The 22,286-nt window shown below is 42.3% G+C and overlaps 1 protein-coding gene across 1 annotated transcript; it reads right to left on the bottom strand.

The window, feature by feature from the left end:
• Nucleotides 1-795: 795 nt before the first annotated feature.
• On the bottom strand, nucleotides 796-20,825 carry LOC124056435 (G-protein coupled receptor 22). Its single transcript, XM_046383859.1, has 2 exons — nucleotides 20,377-20,825; nucleotides 796-4,828 (listed from the first exon to the last, which is right to left on the bottom strand). Exon 2 carries the CDS (start codon nucleotides 4,701-4,703, stop codon nucleotides 3,015-3,017), a length of 1,689 nt encoding a protein of 562 aa, XP_046239815.1. The 5' UTR covers nucleotides 4,704-4,828; nucleotides 20,377-20,825; the 3' UTR covers nucleotides 796-3,014.
• Between the last annotated feature and the right edge of the window lie 1,461 nt (nucleotides 20,826-22,286).

Genomic DNA, 22,286 nt, shown 5'->3' with positions numbered 1-22,286 from the left:
GAGGAATCTACAATTTTGATTCACTGCACAAATCAGTGAGGCAACAGACACTCACAGCACTTGTGCAGTCAGATTTGTTGTGGTTACATCAAGAGATTGAGCTGTCTCGACAGATGCTTACCTGACTAACAAGTTTCATCTTCATTAGTACTGGTGATTAGCACAGTTGTCACATCACAGTGAGGCACAGTGTGGGTTCCTACAGTCAGCATTAAATACTGCAAGTATCTGGGACGGAGTTTCTAAATTTAGGGATCAGAGAAATGGAGAGTGAAAAGGGGAGATGTAGAAAGGGAATGGCAGTTGGAAAAAAAAGAGAGATGGATTCAGACAGTAAGGTCCAGAGGAAGAAGGATGAAGGATTTCCCAAGTAACACTGAGCAGGTTGAATCCTAGCTGTTCCCTGTTTGACTGTAGACTGTAGAAAAACAGATGCTGCATATGGGATGAAAGTCCAGTGACAAAACCTCTTTTAAAAGGCTGTTACCCATAATAAAGAAGTAACAAAACTCTTACATGTCATTGTTCCATTTACAGTTAAGATTCTTGTGAATTCTTATGGATTCTAAAGATCAGAGATATCGCTCTATACAGAAAGTTGGCTGAAGTAAAATCATGTAAAATCACCCCGTGAACGAAGTCTAATTATAATGCAAAATCCTCCAGATTCTAAACTGAAAAACTCCAATTTCTTCTTCTGTACTGTATTTTTTGCTCTCTGTTTCATTTCCACGCTGTTTAATGTCCGAAAAGTCATACAAACAGAACACATCCATATACAAATTTTTCTTCTTTTCAATATTATAGCAGATAAAATGTACACAGACACATATAAAATAGATTGTCCCGTATAATTTCCCATGACTTCAAAATCAACATTTGAAAACTGACAACAATCAATACATTGAACATGAAACATCTATGAACTGACGCAGTGAACCGAGAATTCTTAGATAGATTTTTAATACAGATTTTCTTCTGTTCTATATAATAACACATAATATAAATCTTATACAATACTAATATTTCTCTATACACATGGTCATAAATGTACAGTACAGTGTACACACATACAGTATTAACACAAATACACTTATTTGTCTTTGCAGTAACTTTCCAACTCGCTTAGAGTTTATCACAATGGCTGATTTTCTGTCCGGCAGATGATTGTGACCAAAAGAAAAACTTTTTTTGTTGTTTTTTTTTTTTCCACTAAAACTCATAACAGACACTTCGGTATTTACATCCCTGAAGAATGTACATGAATACACAAGAATTATTGTCTTCTGTCTGGCTCACAAATAGTGTAAAAGGGGTGAGGATGAAACAGATAGCCCGGAGCTTGAGAAGCTCTCCACGACTTGAGCTCATACAAAGTTTAAAATGTACTCTATCTACTTACTGACATGACTCTTTACCTACTGGAACACCCATAATACAACAGCAGACTGAGGGCTGTTTTTTTTTTTGTTTGTTTGTTTTTGTTTTAAGGAAATAAGACATGAAGTCCTGAGGAGAAAGCGAGACACAGATATAGTGTAACATGTCCAGGACTCGGTCCAGAAGCTGATGGAGGCTTGTCTGCCTCCACAGTCAGTCAAAGTGCCGTCCAAAAGCGGTGACTCTGCCCTCCAGAGCAACAAATGGCTAACACGAGGAGATGTCCCGTATCAGAAGTTGGGATTTCTCAGGTTAAAGATACCTGCAGTAACTACAGAGACAGTTTTCACAAAATGTCGCCCTTTGATTTCCACTTTAAAACAGAAGTGATACAGTAGTAATATTACAGTAGCCTGTGTAGTTACAATTTCTCCGTATGATTTGCTTTAATATCATGCCCACAGGCCTAATGCTGAATATTAAGTCTCTTTTCTTCTCTGTTCGCCCTGTAATCTAAACTATAAAATAGAAAAACAAAAAATTCTGTGTTCACATTCTCTTTGTTCACATCCAAGGGGTCATTGCTCTGCTCATGATTTATTGCACATAATCATGGACACACACGCTCATTTATTCAATTACGCATACATGCACACATGCAAACATAGGAACCCAACTGCGCATCCTCGCCCACGCCATCATGACTGTTACTCTCACAGCTTATTAAAAAACAAAAATAAAGTCATGCCTTTTAGCTCTAACTTGCACACATTCTTTTAACATATGGTGCTTACTGGAAATTAAATGAATCAGGGTTTTTTTTTTGCAGCTTCCTAGTGGTTTCATATGAGCCTGTAAACTTTGAATCTGAATGTTTGCATTTACCTGCCAATAATTTGCTATACCATTTACAGTATGTGCAAACACTGCCACTCTGATACTTTGTTGTAAACATACAGCAGGACACTCAGCACCATGAGAATATATTCATAACTCAATTAAGGCATGAAAAAATAAGGGAAAGAAAGAGAAACATAGACTTCCATTAGTATTTTTCTCACTGAGAATATCTGTGCAGGTAGATATTGGTGTGCTTTCACAGGTAATGACTAAATATAGATCAGTGTGCATTAAGTATGTGGTGTGTCTGTGTGTGCAGGTGTGTGCGTGCGTGTGTGTGTATGTGTATATCTGTGCACATGTGCATGCACATGCAAGTTAAAAGTGCACACAGGAGCAATAATGTAGATATTTGCTGTGTTATCTAAATCTTACCCTACAAGTGGGGTGCACACTAGTGTTTTCAGTCGCCATGGCTATGGTGTTGTCATGAATACACAGTCACCACCTTGTCAGTCAGGAAGTGGACTAATGAGGAGCTGTGTAGGGACAGCAGATAGCAGGCTCTAATTAGAGCTTAGGACTCACCTGTCTCCACATCTGCATGGAACCAGAGGTCACAGGATTTGTCCTGACCCTTGGAAACTAACTTGTTCTCATTTTTCTCAAACCCATGTATAAATAGACACACGATCCACTCCTAGCAAACTAGTAAGATTCATACAATACTTTAAAAACGCACACACACACACACACACACATTCAGACATGCAAACACATTTTGGAGACCAGCCTCATTCCCTCACTGCCTCAGTGAGGCATCGATCAGTGCCATCACTGGCCTCTACCCGTGGTTTGCGAGCCTTCCTTTGGCCTCCCCCCTCCACCCAGGAGTTATGAATAACTGTCCCTCCGCTGGGAGCTGGGTCCACCTGCAGAAGGGACACTACCCTTTTCTTGACACGTGTTTTGAGAGCACGGCGCAGTTTCTGCCTTGTGAAAGCATAGAGCAGGGGATGAAAAATAGTGGTTCCATAAGCCATCGCCAAGAAGCACAGGCGTAACCTCACCAGGCTGTCACTGGGACCCAGACACAGGATCAGAACATTGACTGCAGACAGAGGGGCCCAGCAGCCCAGGAACGTGGAAATTATGATTAGGGACATTTTTAGGACGCGACGTTGACGTTCTCGACGGTCCCTGTGCCTGCGCACCGCCCGCCTCAAGGCGATTATGGCAGAAACTGACGCCTGTACCCCCATGGACGAGGCAGGCAGTGGTGAGGTGGCGTGGGTTTGAGTTGAGGCTGAAGCTGGGGTCGGTGAAGCTGGGGTGGCTGGTGTGGTGGCAATGGGGGTGGTGGCAGCAGTGCTTACAGTAGTGACTGTTGCTCCACTGTCAGACATCCCCTGGGGCATGGAGGAGAGAGGCGGGGGCGATGTTGGTGTTGGAGTTGGGGAGGGGATAAGAGGAGGATGATTGAGGTTCTGGTTCTGGTTGGAGGACACTATCTCTGTGGGCAGGCTCAGATCCTTCCTCTTCTGCCTCCTGCAACGTATCCTGCAGGTGGAGTCCTTTGCACGTGTACCCCTCATCATGTGGGAGCCAATGCGAATGTTGAGGGCCTGCAAGATCCGGGAGTAGGTGAACAACATGACAGCCACAGCGATGAAGAAACATGGCACTTGGATTAACAAGTGGTAATACATAGCCAAGCCTGTGTAATACCCCTGCCCTCCTACGCACAGCAGTGTCCTGTTCTGCCATACTGGAAGCAGGTGGTGTGAAGGGGAGGAAGGATGAGTAGTGGGTAAAGAGGAAGGTGAAAAGGAGGAGAAAATGGGGGTCAGTCCAGTGGTGTGCTCAGAGTCATGGTTCTGCCCTTCCAGGTCCTCATGTTCACTGTCCTCAGCCCCCGAAGAGAAGAAGTCCCCCTCAAGGAAAGGCAGAAAGAAGACAACCAGAGACAGGGCCCACACAGCAGCCAGGAGCAGTGCCGCACGCCTGGGGGTCAGCAGACGACTGGCAGGACGCACTGAGATGTCGTACCGGTCCAAACTAATCACCAGCACGTTGACTGCTGTGGCCACACTGGTGAATGTGACACAGGCCTCATGAAAGCAGCAAAGTGTGGCCAGGCTGCTGACTCCGCTTCCATTAGCTGGTAACAGAATCACTGCCACAGTCAGTGGCAGACACAGCACACAGACCAGTATGTCCAACACATGCAGGTTGACCGTGACCAGGTTGCTGACTGAATCTACCAGGTTGGACTGAGCACAGTAGAGCACAAGTACAGTCAGGTTGCTGCTAAAGCCCAACACCAGCTCCAGTATCAGTACAGTGGTCAAGGACACCTGGAACCCCAGCGGGTAAGGCGTGCTCCAGCCCTCCTCCACCCCCACCTCGCCCCCTCCATCCAACAGGCCTACCCCCTGACCATCGCTGGTCTCCAGGAGGTCGCGATAGCCTTCGGTCTCCATTGACGCCACAGCTCTCCTTCACACATAGCAACAGCGACCGCCGCACCAGACCATGCCCTGTTTTTCCTTTTCCTCTGGCTCAAGCGAGACAGTGATGAGGACGATGGTCGGATCTCCAAGTGATACTGTTGAAAAAAAAAAAGAGAGGGGAAGAGGAAGACAGAGAAAGATCAAGCAGTTATCAGTCAGCTTGTCTCATATTTACTCAAAAAAAAACACTGTACAACAAGTACAAGTCAATCTTGTCAGATTTCACAAGTGAAGGGAAGCTATGAGTTGACACAGTGAGGTGAAAGTGATCTTGGCAGGCGATTGGACTCATGGGGTGCAGTTCAAGCTGCTGCTGATGGCCCATGATGTCTCACTGGGCTCAGGCAGTTAGACAGCAACATGTTTCACATTGACAACGCTAACAGTTCAGACAGGAATTAGAACAGGATTTCTTTTGGGGGACATTTACAAGTATGAATGCAGGGACTCAGCAGGAGATCCTTGAACAGAATTATACACGAACAGGATTATATTTTAACCGACCTATGGGGATTTATTTCCTGACTGTGCTGACAGTTCATGTATTCTGATGAATTCTGATTCAAAGATGTGACTATGGTTAGGTGGATGTTTGATTCATTATTGCACAACATACATACATATATATATATACGGTCATAAGTGGACCTTGCAGGATAAAACATATGCAAACGTACAGAAACCAATTAAATTTGTATTTTGTTTAGTTGGAAGTGGCAAATACTATATGATGTTGTCTATACTATTATAGACAAGACAGACATACCTGTACCTACTCCTCCATAATCAACAACACGCATTGTGAAGACAATAAATGCGCATACAAATCCAACAAATGGCAATTTAAAAGTCCTCCATTTGAAAGGCTCCATCTTGTTTTTTTCCCACAAGCGGTATAAGTCTGTCAGCTTCTTCCTCCAAGAGTAGAGGTGGCAGGGACATTGGTGGGCTGGTGGAGAGACCGTGCCGTGAATGTCAGCATAGCATTCATCCAACCGAGGGTGGCAGCAGTTAAGTCTACTCACAGGTAGACGTAATGAAGACGAATGGATCAGTGATCCACAGACAGTGGCACACAAACAATGTTATCAGAGAAAGACTAGCTCCTCTCACATCCCCTCCCTGCAGCCCCTCTTTCTTCTCTGCTCTCCTACATGCCTCACATCCCTTCCTACTCCGTTCCCTTTTCAGTTTACTGGCTGAGACAGACTACTCTGCATGTGAGGCATGTTATTCAAGGCTGGCTGGATGTTCTGTTGTGCTTGAGCAGGAATTATATAAAGCACTGGTTGATTAGATATAAGACCCACTTGTTGATGTACTCTAAGTACCCAGTGATACACAGTAAAAATCTGTCCCCCGAGTATCTGAATGAAGAGCTACAGGTGTGTCCGTACTGGCAGCGTTGACCCGAACCTTAGCTGTCGACCATGCCTCAGCCACAGCTTTTGTTCTCACCCTCCTGTTTGCCCTTTTCTCTTTGTTTTATTTCACAGTTTTTCCTCCCATTTGTCATGTGGAAAGGACCTGCAGGCAGAACAGGACTCAGTGTGGAACAGTGGTCTATCTTAATCCACTAATGGGTTCCATGGGGTTTGTGGTGATGCTGGAACATTGATTTAAAGCATCATCGATCTGCCAATTTAACAAGCCTGAGGCAGTGGAGCACAGAAACACACTCCCTATCTCATCCTCTCTCGAGCACCTGTGGTTTGATTTTGAGCGCTGCATAAAATATAGATATAAGCAAATTTGTTTTATGGCTTCCTTTAATCAACCAACACTTAAAGAATTGGTTTCATAACTGAGCACAGGTCACAGTATCATGAATGCATGTATGCAACATTAGTTAATGAAAGTTGTGTGTTTAAAACAAATGTGTACTAATGTATTAAATTAAATACTACGAATTTAAAACTGCTCAATATCTGAAATCAGGAATGATGCCTGAGAACTTTAAACCATGTTAAATGCTGTATGTAATTAATTTTCAGTATCTCCACTTTCTCAAAAACAATAACAAAGTATTGAACCAAATATGGACATTCGGCCTCAAGATAAGACAGCATAATCATCTGATTTCACAGACATCGTTGTGGGAGTAAAAACTTATTAATCTAGATCCACCGTGTCTTTGAGATTATTCACACTGAGCATATGGCACAATAATATGCAGCGGGCTGTGACCTTATAATGTCATCAAAATCAATTGTGTTTACAGTCTTGGTTCAATATGGTTGACAACATGGTGTGATAGTGTGTGGTGAATAATGGAGCAAACAAAAGAACACTTTATATTTAAGAGTCAATCACTTACATCAATCGCAGAGACAACACATATGTCAATACTGCATTATCCGGGCAGTGTCCTCCACCTCATGTGAGGGTTGTTTGAAGCACTACAGTGGGCAGGACAACAACAGAATTGTGTACTACCATCGAAGAAAACTACATAAATAACTCTGTAAATGATTGACAAAAAACAAATACAACACAACAATCAACTGCAATCTAAATTTTAATATTCAGACATAATGTGAAAACAAAATGACACATTCGTTTTCTCCTTTTGACAACAGCAAAATTATCCGTGGTTTTCTGCAGTCACTGATTTGATCAGTCTCATCAAACATCAGGCCATCATCCATTTCCCTAAACAATCCTGCCAACAAGAGCATGACTGTGTATCAATGAAATGAGCAGGCTCAATAGCTTTCAACTTTCAAAGACTCATTTTTGCCGTTCTATCACAGAGCGAAACAATGCGCCACAATCAGTCCTCTGGTAATAGATACTTAGTGTTGTGTGTCGAACTATTAAGAGAGAAACAAAAGGGCCACAAACAAAACAGTGGACAATGTCTGTTAACATGCAGTCTGGGGGCAAGACAAAATGTCAGAACTCGTCTATATGGACAGCAGTGACTATGACCTGCAGTCAGGAAAAGTTTTTACAGGCAGAGAGGGAAGAATAAAATTAAAATGTGTAGACAGGGTGGTGAATGTGGTTCGGGAGTTTGTTTTTTTAATATTCACCATGTTCGGGCGCCTTTCAATGGGAATTGTAAATATTCGGGTTCATTTTGAGTTGCAGATGAGTCTCATACAATTTGGGGTCACGGTAACTGAAAAAACAAGCTGCAGAGAAGTCCATGTCAGTGCAATGAAGACATAATGATGTCTTGGTGCTAATGAGTGTGTTATTGTGGCATGCATGTTGCAACCAAACAGAGTGTTTCTGTGTGTTTGAATATATGTCTGTGTGTGTGTGTCTTTGTGTGCAGGTTGATGCACATTTGCGTTACTTTTGGCACCAGAAAATAGCTTGAAACAAGGTGAAAGCACCACAAATTACGTTCAGGCTGGCCTGTGATTGACAAGTCAGACAGAAGGGAGGAGGCACAAGGAGCTTAAGGCGCATACAGCACAACATGCTATCTTCAGAAATGACCCAAGCCAGAAGGCATTAAAATCTAAAATAACTTTCATGTTTTCTGACAGCTCTACTTTGGTAGTTAATCCTCAAGACAAACAAATCTCAAAGCACAGTGTTTTTGCTGAGTGATCATCATAGAGGGTAATTTCATTTCAGTCAGAGTCATAGATTGGTTTTGGTAAACCCATGTGCCGCCTCCTAAGTCATCAATAAACAGCATTTACAATCATGTATTGAACACTAAATAATGTGACTGGTTGGTTCAGTGTGGAATCAAATGAGGAACTGTCATCTATATATTGCTTTGGTTTTGCAGAAGATTTCATCAAGATTTCATGCTTTGCCCCAAAACAACATCAACAGCAAACTGACAGTGTCCTAGCCAGCATGAGTTCCTGGACCCTGCTGTCAGGGCTTTTATAGGTATTTGGTAGAAGATGACAGCTTGTCAAGCTCCTTTTTAACGATATCAGAGTCTAAATGCTCAAGCGGATCATGTTGTCAGTCTTTCTTTTCTATTGATCTTGCATGCATTTTGAACACAAACTCCAAGATCTTCTCCTGAGGACATGTTTTCTGTGAGAGACTGAATTGCTCCTGCCCGAAACAAAGACAAACAGCAGGCATGCTATTGGCCCAGACAGTCTAAAACAACACAGCATAAGACATTTTATTACCTTGCCATATTACATACATCAGAAGAACAGTACAGCATCTATGCTACAGGCCACGAGTAAGGCTCTGCTCACAGTGTCAGTGTTGTCTGCTAAGGATATTAAGAATGGGTGCACTGACATAAAAAGATGCAATAAGATGTAGAGGACACTGATACAGGTGATGTCTCCCTGATCTCCAGGATAACTGCAGAAAAACACTGCACAGGTTTTATCAAAAGAATGCAATCAACATAGCGCTGCAGCGGCTCTGTGGAGGCCAACATCAAATTAAGTTAATGGCACAGCCATAACTATCTGTCCCCTACGTTTTGGAAGACATTGTGTTATTTAATCACTATAACTGCTTTCTTTTTCATTCAGAGAAGCTGTTTTTTTTCAGTTCCCACAATGCAATCTTCCACAAAACTGCACCTGCTGTTTAGAGCCAGAGAATACTCCACACATAAATCGACTCTCCAAATGAACTTGCAAATACACTGTTTAGACAAAAATATTCAGACACACCTCTTTGTTATTGAATTCAAGTGTGATATGGGGCTGTTTTTCATACAACACCTGGATTCAGTAACAACTTTGTGGCAACAGCTTGTGGAAGGCCCTATTCTATTCCAACACGACTGTGTCCCAGTGCACAAAGCAAAGGTAGATAGACACATAATTGGATGAGTTTGGTGTGGAAGAAGTGGACTGGCCCACACTGAGCCCTGATCTCAACTCCATCAAATACTTTTGGGATGAACTGGAACGGAAATTGCAAGCCAAGCCTCACAAATGCTCTTCTGCCAGAATGTCCAAAAATTCCCACACAAACACTGCAAAATCTTGTGGACAGCCTTCCCAGAAGAGTGGAAGCTGTTATAGCTGCAAAGGTGGGACAAACTCCTTATTAATGTCTGTGTATTTAGATTGCGATGTCATTAAAGTCCCTGTTAATGATCAGGTATTCTAATCCAATCCAATTCAATCCAATTTTGCCTACATAGTATATATGCTATAATGTAATTTCTGTAATCCTACCTCAATAGACGGGGGCACACTTCACTTATTTTGTACATGATGCATCTTAGATAACAACTGCACTTCCAGGCCAGTGCACCTGTCTGATAAACAACACACAAACACATTTTCTCAGCATGTCTCAAATGAGGCAGAAACAGTTTATTAAATCTGGCCCTTTGTGTCATAACTGCTGTCCATCGCGCTGTTGTGTGCCAAAAGTGCAGATCGTGCACCGGGCCGGAGGCCATTCTCCCATTTTCACCTCAGTCCTCAGATATCTAGATGTGACAGCGTGGTGGGTACACGTGAGACTTCAGTCTGCTAATTATTTAAATGTAAGCCGTGCCTGTGTCCTCTGTAAAGCTTTATGTGCTCAGTTAGCATATTTTTGAAGATGTAACAACCTTCCACCAAAGATGAGGCCTGCTGAATCTCTATATAATTTCTGAAATGATTAGGATTAAAATATGTATAGTGTAGTTTGTTTTCAGACTCTGTGACAGTCTCAGTTTTGCTCTATGAAGCATAGCATTGCATAAGCTGATGTTACAATCATCTAATGTATCTGAAAAGTCTTGTTTAACAGAGCGCCTCTCCCCCTAGGTTTCAGTAATAATGCTTAAATTTAGTCTAAATAGTCTGTCCTTTTGGCAGGAGTTTTTATTTTTAGTCAGTCTGCCTGATGCTCCCGTGGTTTATATTCAGCTGTCGGAAATGATGCCGTTCTTCTGTGAATCACTGTGTTTAGGTCCACCTCAGGAACGGTGATTGTCGGTGCTGTTTACATGAGCACAACAGTAACCAAAGTAGATGTGTGCCACATTTTTCCCCAAAATGAGATTATAAAAATAAAATTCGGTGTAGTAAGCAGTGCCTGGTTATTCAGATAACTAAAACAGACATTCACAAGAAGACATTGTATCTGACTACAGATGGAAGTCTAACTTGGGGATGTGTAGAGAGTATAATTGCTAAGGGTTTTATTTGTATTTCTATTCAAATAAAAGTGGAAATAGACAGACACCACTTGTATTTTTATGGCAGGAAGAGCAGCATGCACCTTATCCTCTGGGGGTTCATGGACAGCAACTGAGTGTTCAAAAACTGACTGCTAATAATTGAGCTAACTAGGTCTTCCTGTCTGCATAAAGAGAATAGAATAACAGGCTATGCAAATCTATTATCTAAATCCATTTAAAACAACCACACAAAAGGTAGAAGTTGCAACGCTAACAGGTGAACATAATGTCATTCCAGTCAAACAAGCTCAGCTGTATCATAGTCAGAATGGTGGCACAGCAGCTTTGCTATGATATCAGTAAATAGCGTTTTATTTCTCCAGTGTGATATCTGCAACGTATGATACACAGACTGATGGACTGAGCAGTGAGCGCAGCGTGCAAGTGAACCACCGTGTAACCACACTGCCAAAGCTAATGTAGGCTAATCTCCTCCTCCAGGTCAAACTCTGATACACAAACTGCAAGTCCAACAGGATAATAAAAGACAAATAACGAACTACATTAGCAAACCGGTTATGCTATGTTGTCAAATAGCTGTTGTGCCCCAGCTATGAGGCACAACAGCTATTTGACACATTTGCTTTCTTCTTATTAGTATGAAATAAATATTTCTAAAAAAAGAACAAAGACATTATTTGTGCTACTGTACTCCATTCCTAGACGCATTGTATTACGGTTTGTTAAGGCTACAATCCTTGGAGAAACTGTCATCTCTTCCCTCTTTGACAGACTTTTCCTTGTAAAACTGTAAAATGTCAGTGCCAAATGGCGAGTCTAGAAAGAAGACTCTTTGATTCCATGACTCCAAAAGTTGACATTTAGGGAAGTAAGGGAAACAGATTAGAAAGACAGGACAGAAGGGGAGAGAAGGAGAAATAGGAGAAACGACAGAATGCAAACAGGATGATGGCGCATGCAGCGCGCTGACTCATGGCTGTCTTAGGTATTCCTAACGTCCGCAGTTAGACAATCGATCAAAGGCTTAATTTTCCCACTCAGTTCCTCCAGCAGCGCTAACAGCAAGCAGCCACCAGCTGGACAGCAGCATCCCTGGCCGGCTCCCAGCAAACCAGCCTGGACTGGCCAACAGCACAACCCACTCAGTGGGAGCGACAACATCCCACCATATCCAGCGTATTTTTTCATCAGGGCGGCTTTTTAATATGACAGAAAAAAAAAATCACAACATACTGAATGCTATATGTAAATTACAGGTGTAAATGTAACAACCAGTACTGCTACCCCTAATGTAACGCCAAGCAACATTTAATTCTCCAAAATTTGAAAACAGGTTATCATAACTCCTGCCAAGCTCATGAAAGACCAACACCATAGTCCACAATGTATTGCTAACTGCCTTCCACCCACACAGCCACCCACTCCCAGCCCACGTCTCTGCTCGCACTCCCCTGCCCGTATGCTCTCCGCAGATACAGCAGAGGATGGATTGCCAACTGAGGTGAATAACATCTTGTGTGCTTAAGAAACTGCTGATACCCATCCACACTTCTGCCTGAGACAAGGTAGGGGAAAGGGACGGGGGGGGGGGGGGGGGGGGGGGTAACGGGAGGTGAGATGAAAGTAGGAGGCAGATGCAGTGAGGGAGTGATGGATGGGAGGGAGGCTAAGGGGTGTGCAGATGGATGCTGAGTCGTGTGCTCGCTGGAGGGGAATGTTTGTTCCCTGCTCACTATCTCTATCCATCTCTCTTTTGAACAGTCCCCGTTGTACCTCCTTGCCTACTCACCTCACCATCCATCTTGCAGCCAGCACATCGCTCTTTGCTTTTACACTGTGCAATATTTTTGTGTAGCTCCCCAACACACAAACAAACACACACCACTCCCCAAATCATCTGGATTGATGTCAGATTGATAGATTGATGTCACTACATCACAGGCCGTGTAGGTTAAATAAAGAGTCATATGTACAGTCACTGCATCCCACAATTCTGACAGGCTGCCACCAGAACATCAATAAGGAAGCTATAGTAGGCAAGTTAATTATCAGTGCCTGTAATCTATAGGGATAGCTCTGTACTAAGAGGAGACCTTGGTCTCTAGATAGCTCCAGACCACAGCGTGAGGCATCATTATCACCTGACGGCGTGTTCGATGGATTTCATTTAGCTCCACCACTCATTAAAAACACTCTTTGGGATCCTATATCCAGCTATGATGTCCTTAGCCTGTAATTTTACTATTACATGCACCACCCATCAATAAGCACTTATCAAAGCTGCGGAGCAATCACAGTTCTAAGAAGAAATCAAAATCGAGCGTGAAAGCTGGTGAAATCAAGTAAAATCGAGTCACAGCAAGTGGAGTCTCTTACGTAAATCAGCGATTTGGAAGGCTGTTCACTGGCCCATTGAACAGAATGGCAGTGATTGGTGGTAATGAAGATAAGGCAGTAAAATAGGATGAAATGAAGAGGTATGACTGCGTTCATTATATTTCTATTTTAATAGTAATAACTCCCCGTTCCTTATGTTTTCTGAAGTGATTGTGATTAGCAATGTCTCCCTCCGTCTCTCCATTCTTACAGCACTCATCAGGAGTTAACGGCTGTTTGATTGTAGCTGACAAAACTGAAACTGAAGTAGCCTGTTTGTGTTGCACCCACTTTTGTTCATTTGTGTTGTGTTGGGAGTGTTGGGAATGAAGTCACAGTCCAATGTCTGTCAAAACCAGCAGCTGTTTGTGCGATAACAGGCCTGACTGACTCCCAGCAAAGAAAAAGCTTTGACCCCTTGCTCACATGCACACACCTGAGCTGTTGGGAGTTTTTCCTTGCCACTGTCTGCTTGCTCGGGCGTTCAGGCTCTGGGTCTCAGTAAAGCATCTAGAGACAATTTTGATTGCATAAGGTGCTATATAAATAAATAAATTGAAATTGAAATTGTTGTACTCTAACACTAACAAACACTGAAAATCGCACACGAACAGGAGATGTTGACTTAAAATTGTGGCACTTATTGACTTTATTTCTTTCTTAACGTTTTTTTTTTCTTTTTGACAATTAAAGGTGCACTCTGTTGAGGACTATTACTCAGATTGTCAAACACATATACTATATAGTGTCTTCTGTGGCCCTGCAGGAAACTTTCTAACCTGACACACCAGATGGTTTGTTACACAGAAGCATCTGAGAAGTCGTCCTTGGAATATGTTTGTAAAAGGGCAGACACCTTTAAAAATATATGGCAGGTGATTGGAAGAACCATCTGTCTGCCACCATCTATCGCAAGCTAACCTCAGATCAATGAACTATGTGACTCTTACCAAAGCCATTCAGGAGAAGAGTGAATGTCTTTTCCATCTTTGCTCTTCTTTCAGTTAATAAATACCCTCCACTTATGATCTAACTGATGCTTTAGCACACTGCCAATTTTAGTCTTTTAGTAGCATTTGAGTCTTTAGGAGTGCTCAAGTACACCTAAAAAGTACTAATTACTATTTTAAATAAGTATGTTTTTGTTATTCCCCCATTGAAAGAAACAAGATATGTTGTTAATCTAATTAACATGCACTTATTTCAGCACAAGAGTAGGAGTCTGCGTAGGAGTCTACTGCGTTTTGCTGCTATTTACAGTCACAATAATTCGGCCTTCTTGACTGTGGGCGGGGCTTAGGGTTGTTTACTCTCCACTCACACACACTTCTCGCTGGCAGTTCCCCATGGGATGCTAACCGGTCAGAACGACGGCCGTTTGGTCACAAGCGCAAGGACCCTCTTGTAGTGCACACATTAAGCTTAAACCTAACCAAACCTTGCTTTAGTACATCAGTGTCAGCAGAGAGAAAAATCTTTGTGCTGAAATGTCATGTTCTTTTAGCTATCTGAAACAGAATTGTGCTCATGGAGAATCAGGCTCAAGAGAAGTAGAGATCAGATGAAGAGGTCAGTAAAACTAGAAAAACGCATTTGAAGGAAATCAAATAAGAAGAAAGGAGTAAATGGAACTGATGGGGTGCTTGAAAAGACTGAAGCTGTCTGCGGCAGGTTAATATGATTGAGCTCTTTCCCTGAAGAAGGCAATTAGAGCTCAATTAATGCTATTTATCTCCTGCAGACAGGGCATCATTGGCCAAATGGGGAGAGCATCACTGCAGGCATCTATACTATCGCACCATAAAGACAGAAAAGGGTCTAACCTGTGGGAGGGAATGCGCACATAAATGCACACGACACAACCCCCCCAAAAAACCAGGGATTCGTTTTCTATTCCCACATGAAGAGATTTCATAGGAAAGCTAGGAGGGGCAAAGTAAATGATGTGTGTCATTTTCCAACTGATGCTGCAGATGTGTCAACAACATGAAAACATTCCTGTAATTACATCAAAATATACCTTAATATGCAAGGAATGCAGCTTTATTCGCATTTACAATCTCTGGGTGGCCACATCCTGTGTTCATCAAGTCTTTGTAATTGTATGAATACCCTTGTCTCCTTCCTCTTAATAGTGTATTTCACTCTTTGGTGGGTTCAGTCTAATTAAAGAATATATATATATATATATATATATATATATATATATATATATATATTCAAAGTTGTAGCTTGTTTGAAATTCACAACAGCGAAACTGTGATGCTGATTGCAGAGGTGATGTTCCCCATGGACGCTTCTGGATTCTACCCCACTGCAGGAGCTGTTTGTGACTTTGCATACATTCAGACTTTTTATGAGACACAATAATAATGGCAGTCATAAACCAACAAACAACAAACAAACAGCCTTGCCACAGCGATGTGCCAGGAGATGCGAGGGGTCACAGTTGGTAAGAGACCAAGATCACGAAGCCGCCACCAGCCATCCCTGCAGCTCCTTTTCTTTTCCCAGCTTCCAGCTTTCTGTGCAGCCTCTCCTATTTTGTTTACCCTGCTAAGTGTGTGTAGAGTTGCCAACTTTCACTCTAGAAATACAGAACAGCCACAGATGGATAGTGGCGGGGGGGTTTTTTTGGTGTTGTTTTGTTTGGTAATAATAAAATAACTCGTACTTGTTTTGACTAAATCCAAATATTCACTGATGCTTATGAATGTCTCTAGATTGCCTGCAGCTAAAATCTGCACATTATTCAGATAAACATTTCCAGATTTAACATCAGTCATGCAACATACAAAAGCACCCACTTGCAAAAGCACTAAAATGACCGGTGGCAAATTAATTTTATTCTAATAAATATTTAATATGCTAGACATGTACTGATACATAATGTGAAGCATTTATTTACAATCAGTCAAGAGAATACGAGAATACATATACTCACATCGTGGTCAGGTTGGCATCAGGTGGGCTTACCTGATTCCCCTCTCTGACAGAGTTGCTGCCTGACTGGCAAAACATAATCAGATGGCAAGTGTTTCACTTTCAATGAAGTTATCTACTGAAATTTAACAAAATGAACATAAAAAAAATGACTCAAAACCTCATCTGCACCACCAGAGTCTGCAACAGGATCTACTCCTTTGACGTCAGAACTATCAGTCCCAAATCCAGGACGACTTCTCCAAACACAATAACTATATTTCTCTCCCTGCTCCCAGCTAGTCCGACTGCCACTGACACCAACTTCACTGCAGCAGCTTCCTCAACCAGCACGGACAGCAGCAGCTCAACATTTGAGCCAGAGCCTCCACCACCACCAACTACTCCACCCGGCGCATCTGACTAATCTGAACTAATAGTCATATCTAACTAGTCGTATCAGGTCAGACGGGACATGTATCCAAGCTACATTTATAATGGGACAAAAACGTTTGGTTTCTGGTCATCATACAAGACATTCCGAATCTAGATGTATCATTATGGATTTATTTTACAAGTCTTCGAAGGGATATGATTGCACCAGAGCCCTCAGATATGGTCAGGCCCACATGTCAAGGTTGAGAGGTGACCTGTCAGTGGGGAAAAAAACAGAAACAAAACGACACTCATGAAGTCAAGTACCATTGACACGAGCTTGTAAGATGCGGTGAGTCTACCATTTCACACTGGGTGTATAAGATAAAGTCTAGCAACAAGAGTTCACTCTTCAAGCCACTTCAGACCAACAGTGCAGGTAGAGACTGATAGTCCATTTGATTACAGTTTGATTCTGACTGGTCCAAGGATGGGCATCGCTCTCAGTGCAGGAACACTTTGATGCTGCCTGCTCCCATCTTGCCCCCCAATGAGTACTTATCTAGAGCGGTCCCTCCAATCATACTTACGCTATCTCTGCTAGCCACGCTGCAGCTTGCAGTCCCTCACCAGCCCTCTGCCTGCTCCTGCCACATTCCCATCACCGCTCAGTCCCCACTCAGTTCACCAAACAAACAAACTCTCTAAACTTCATCAGCTTCCTTGACTTTGTCCTGCACTTTGTTCTGCTAACTCCACACCTTAACACTCTGCTCCCCTAACGATTTATGGTTCCATCTCTTCTCTTTGTGTGTCTTACTTTTTCACCATCATCCTACAGCTTTTTCCCTGTGTAGTGCTGAAATCAGCTTCACCTTTTATGTTCCCTTGCACTCATGCACTTCAAGGGAATATTGATATTTACTGTATTAGCTGAGGGAATGAAGTGCAGTGTGGTTTTATTTCACACGGTGAACGTGAGATCACTAACAAGAAGGATGAGCAGTCATAGCCATCTGTAATCAATACGTACACATGCAAGACAGTTACTGGTGTTTATTATGTTTTTGCCATTTTCCTTTTTTTTGGGAGGGGGGGGGGGTCCCAAAGATTTTATACAAAGATGTGTGCACTTTCACGTTTCATGCTCAAAATAAACACGAAGGTCTGACAAGTTGTTTCATTGGTTTGGGTCAACTACGACATCTAAAAAATGTATGTGGCCAGTCCAGTCAAGATATTGTTCTAAATAGGAAAATACAAATAAAGTTGCCATTTAAATTCCTTAAATACAGCTGGCTATGACCTGTTTCTGGAGACTTTTATGGCAGAAAACGTTACTGTTTAGTTACTGCAGTCACATTTTGCAGATATTCATTAAACATGTGTCCTGCTTACAATCAAGACATTTGTTTATCTGGCAAGTTAAAAATGCAGTAACAGTGAGAACAGCAAGTGAAAAATATTTGGAACTACTTCTCTTACAACACCACTGCTAAATTCTCAGTCCTCTGAAACACGAGGAAATCAGTAACGTTGCAGTGCTGTCCATTATACATGGACAGCGCTTAACATAGTGATTTTCATAAGAAAAAGGTCTTTAAGCCATTAATTTATATTCAGAACCAAGACAAACACAGATAGAAGCTGGAACTTTTTATGACAACAGAGCAGGTCTTACATAAATCCTCTGTGCTTTTCCCACACTGTTGTTGTCCTATAATTCCCTTAACAAGACTCTGTATGAGAGGTAAATAAAGCTTTTCAATCGACTCATCAGATCAGCACTGAAAGAAGCTTCACTCAGCTTCACTCAGCTTGAGCTTCCCTCAGCTACGCTGCAGCATCTAGCTGGAGAGTGACACGTGTGGTGGAATATTTCCCTGCCAGCAGCATCAAAGCTTCTCTATAAATACATGCACAGACGTAAACACATAATGACCCACATGCAAAGCAAACACACAGGCTGCTACCATCACAATAAGAGAAAATGTGAAAACAATTGGGATTCAATGCAGGAATTCAACTGTCCACGGAAGAGAAAAAGCAAGAAAGCACACAAAAGGTGGGCTTCAACTCACTCTTTTTAATCTTCTGTGTAGAGTCTCATCACAAACCTGCAGCTGAATAGTACTGATGCAGACTATTTAACATCAAGATGAGCTAGTCAGTCCTTATACTTCAAAGCAGTTAATGAGCAGCAACGTCGTTTAAAAAGACTGATTGTCTGATAAGATAGAGAAGACAATAAATTATTTTGTAAAATATAGTTATGTTACTTCTCAAGCACCACCTTCATTTCAGACTGCATTCTCAATTTTCCAAAAGGCAACACCCTCATCCATAAAATCTACTGGTTGTTCACAAATTACATAACTTACTGAAGACTAAAAGCATGTGAAAGTGTGGAACCAATAATGTGAGAGAATGTGTCTAAGTGTTATGGGGGAACACAAATGTAATGTAAACAAACTAGAGCAGAAGTATTGTATTATTACTATTATATCTATGTCAATGTCAACATATTTGCCACATGATGAAAATCTCATGCCAGGAGATAATCTTTATCAATATATATCTGCATACAGTATGTAGGCTATTATCTTCAGATCACAGCTGATGGGTTCTGACATTGCATTTTGCAGCAACGTCTTGATCCAGTGAATTTGATTTAAAAAGAAAGAAGGAAAGAAAGAAAGAAAGAACTTTCCGTTCGTTCATATGATACAGTTCAGCTAATGCAAGCTGACAGCAGTTTGACACTGGACCAACAGGAGAACATGTTGATTTGGTGTTCAGCATGGCGAGACCCATCAAAGAAGACCACTCCAATCACACATGCTCCCATTTCACATCTCATCAGACCCGAACAGTACTTGTCATACGTGGAAAGAAGACGCCAGATTACACAGAATACAGCAGCATGGTATTTGTAGATTTTAAAACTATTACTTTGACAAACAGTGTGAAAAGAGAGAGCTTCATTAACACTTTGCTACACTGATACCAAATGATTTCAGATTTAAAATGTACATAAAGAAGTCAGGAGGAAACTGCAAATTTCCCATCAAGCTCTGAAGCATAAATTTTGCTGTTTACTGTCTATTTACGTCTTTCTAATGAAGGTAAATAAATAAATAAATCATTTGAAATCGTGGTCTCACGGGGTTATGGCAGTTCAACACCAGATAATGACTGGTGCAGTGTGGAACTGTTTCACCCGGTTAAAACGTTACCATTGCTGTTAAAAATAATGGCACGGGCCACCTTTATGTCAAGCGTGGCGCATCCATGTGACTGAAGCATATCAACAATCACACTGGGTCCCTGGCAAATGGGAGACTTGAGGGATCAGAATTACTTTAATATCCATTAGGGTATTAAAGTCACTACAGGTTCATTGTTACTAACCAATATATGTAGATTTTATTTTCCTCCACCGGTGCAAGTGTTGTTTGATTTTCACAGCAAGAACGGAAAAGCCAAAATGGTAATGAACCGCTGAAGGTTTCTTTTTTTGTCCCACAGACGCTTCACATCGGACATTGCAAACAAGCTATTAAAATCACAAGTCCGGAGGCTGTTTTCAGACCCCTCATAAGTGCTGGTCTGACATTGAGGTGATTTGTTATTGTCGCCTCCAGTCTGGAATCCAAACAGGTTTGGACTGTCTTGTCTCTACACAGCCCACCATTTGTTTCATTTTGCAGAAGGCTGTATCCCACTGAAAGCCAAGACCACTTGTCTTGGAAGAGATCTAAATGTCTAAATATACGCTCATATACTGCATTTGTTATCAAAATTACTATTAAGATTTTTACTTGAAATTTAAACATTAGTCTTATGTAAGGAAGTGCTGTAGTAGAGTGTTAAACTTACCAGCTTGGTGAGTGGGAATTCCCTTTACATCCTACTGCAGGTGTCGGTGCGCTGCGCTATCACCAACACTGGACCCCGATTCACTCCAACGCTCTCCAGGACAGCCGGCTGTCAGCCAAAAACGTGACCAGAATAATTTGCCTCCGTTTTGTCATAAATATTACAGCGGGAGGGGGGTGGGGGATGTGTGTGTGTGTGTTGGGGGGGGGAACCCTCAGCGGCTGCAGATACAGAGCGCAGCAGTGGCTGGAGCCCGCTCACAAATCAGCCAACACCACAGTGCTTTGCGTTTTTCTTTGAATTCCCCACTCAACACGGTGCGCCTACACCTGTCCACTTTTACGCAGCGGACTTGTACAGCATCCCACACACGGACCGGCCAAACGCATGAATATGCGCTAACCGCTCGCTGGAGCGCAGTCGCTCAGTCCCAGCGACCAATACGGTGATCTGCAAGCGCAGGGGGGCAGGGAGGGAGGGAGGGAGGATGGAGAGGGTTTTTTGTTGGAAGGGGGAGGAGACAGGGATGCGGGAGGAGGACTGGGGGAGTTGGTGTGTGCGCGCGCGCGCACGTGTATGTGTGTGTGTGAGAGAGATGGGTAGCCCTTCACAAGGACGACCTGTGATTCCTCAAGGGTGAACGCTCCTCTGTAGTAATTCAACGAGATTTCCCAATTACCTCCCTCTCCCTCTCTCAAAACATATTACACACACTTCACCTGATCTCCCTCAAAGGAAAATGACTGGATTCAGACTTGACTTGATAATAGGCCTATCAGTCTCCCCCCACTGTGGAGGAGGCGTTTTGAGGCTTCTTTCTATGCTTTCCTGCACACTGGAGGCTGTGCAGTGGCTGTCTGCCGTGCTCATGTCGGACTCTAAATTTCCATGTGGCGACTTCACCACCAGTGGAGGATGAGCTGGTTACAGAGCAGATTCATGAGGCTTGAAGCCATATTTTACCTGGCATTATCATCTCATCGTAAGGTGCACCCTTTCACCTGCTGTACAATGAGCACTCTGTCACTATGAGCTGCGTGGAGGGATCAAGGTCACTGACTGTTAAATTTGTGACCTTGGCACTCAATAAATATAAGGCCTCTGTCACTGCAGTTCTCATGCTGATCCACATACTGTTATTTTAGCTATGGTTCTAAATTACTGAGCATGTGAATATGTGAGATAAACTCTGCAGAGGGAGATTTAGATAAAAGGTGTGAACACCTGTGGTCTCTGAACTGGGGTAGCTGATGACAGCTGTTCACTGTTCTTAAACTCCCGTGGTGGAATGTGTGCTAAAATGCAAATAAATCCCTATTGAAACTTGATATATTTCTTTTCCCCAAATGGATCTATTAGAAAATCAGACTTTGAATATTAAACTTACTTTGAATTGGTAAACAGTTCCCAGAATCTGCTTCAGCGGCATCTGAAATTTCGATGTGTGACCCTTGCCTGCTAATAAACAGATGGCAGAATAATTGCTGTATAACCTTGAACAAGAAACATTTCATGCCTCTAAAACTAAATTAAATCAGTGTAGACCCTTCCGCACCTCCATGCACACCCCTAGGTATTTAATTATTTTCCATGCAAATCTGAACTGTGCATTTTTCTTGTTGGCATCAGTGTCATAATCATCATGATCGATAAATTATATGTCGTGCCTTATCTGCAGAGTGTGTTATATTTAGAGCAAAATTTTGACATTTTGGTAAATATGCATATTTGTTTTCCCGCTGAGTGCAAGATGAGAAGGTATATCTGTCTGGTAAATGTACAGTACAGCTACAGTAAGCAGCTGGTTAGCTTAGCTTAGCATAAAAACTGGGGGAAACAGGTAGACTGGCTCTGTCTGTCTGAAGGTACCAAAATCTACTTCCCAGCATCTTTTTAAAACTCACTAACTA

Source organism: Scatophagus argus, chromosome 3, assembly GCF_020382885.2.
Source record: "Scatophagus argus isolate fScaArg1 chromosome 3, fScaArg1.pri, whole genome shotgun sequence".
Lineage (NCBI taxonomy): Eukaryota > Metazoa > Chordata > Actinopteri > Scatophagidae > Scatophagus > Scatophagus argus.
Note: the sequence above shows the minus strand (reverse complement) of the source record. Positions and strands in the feature narration are given on the sequence as shown.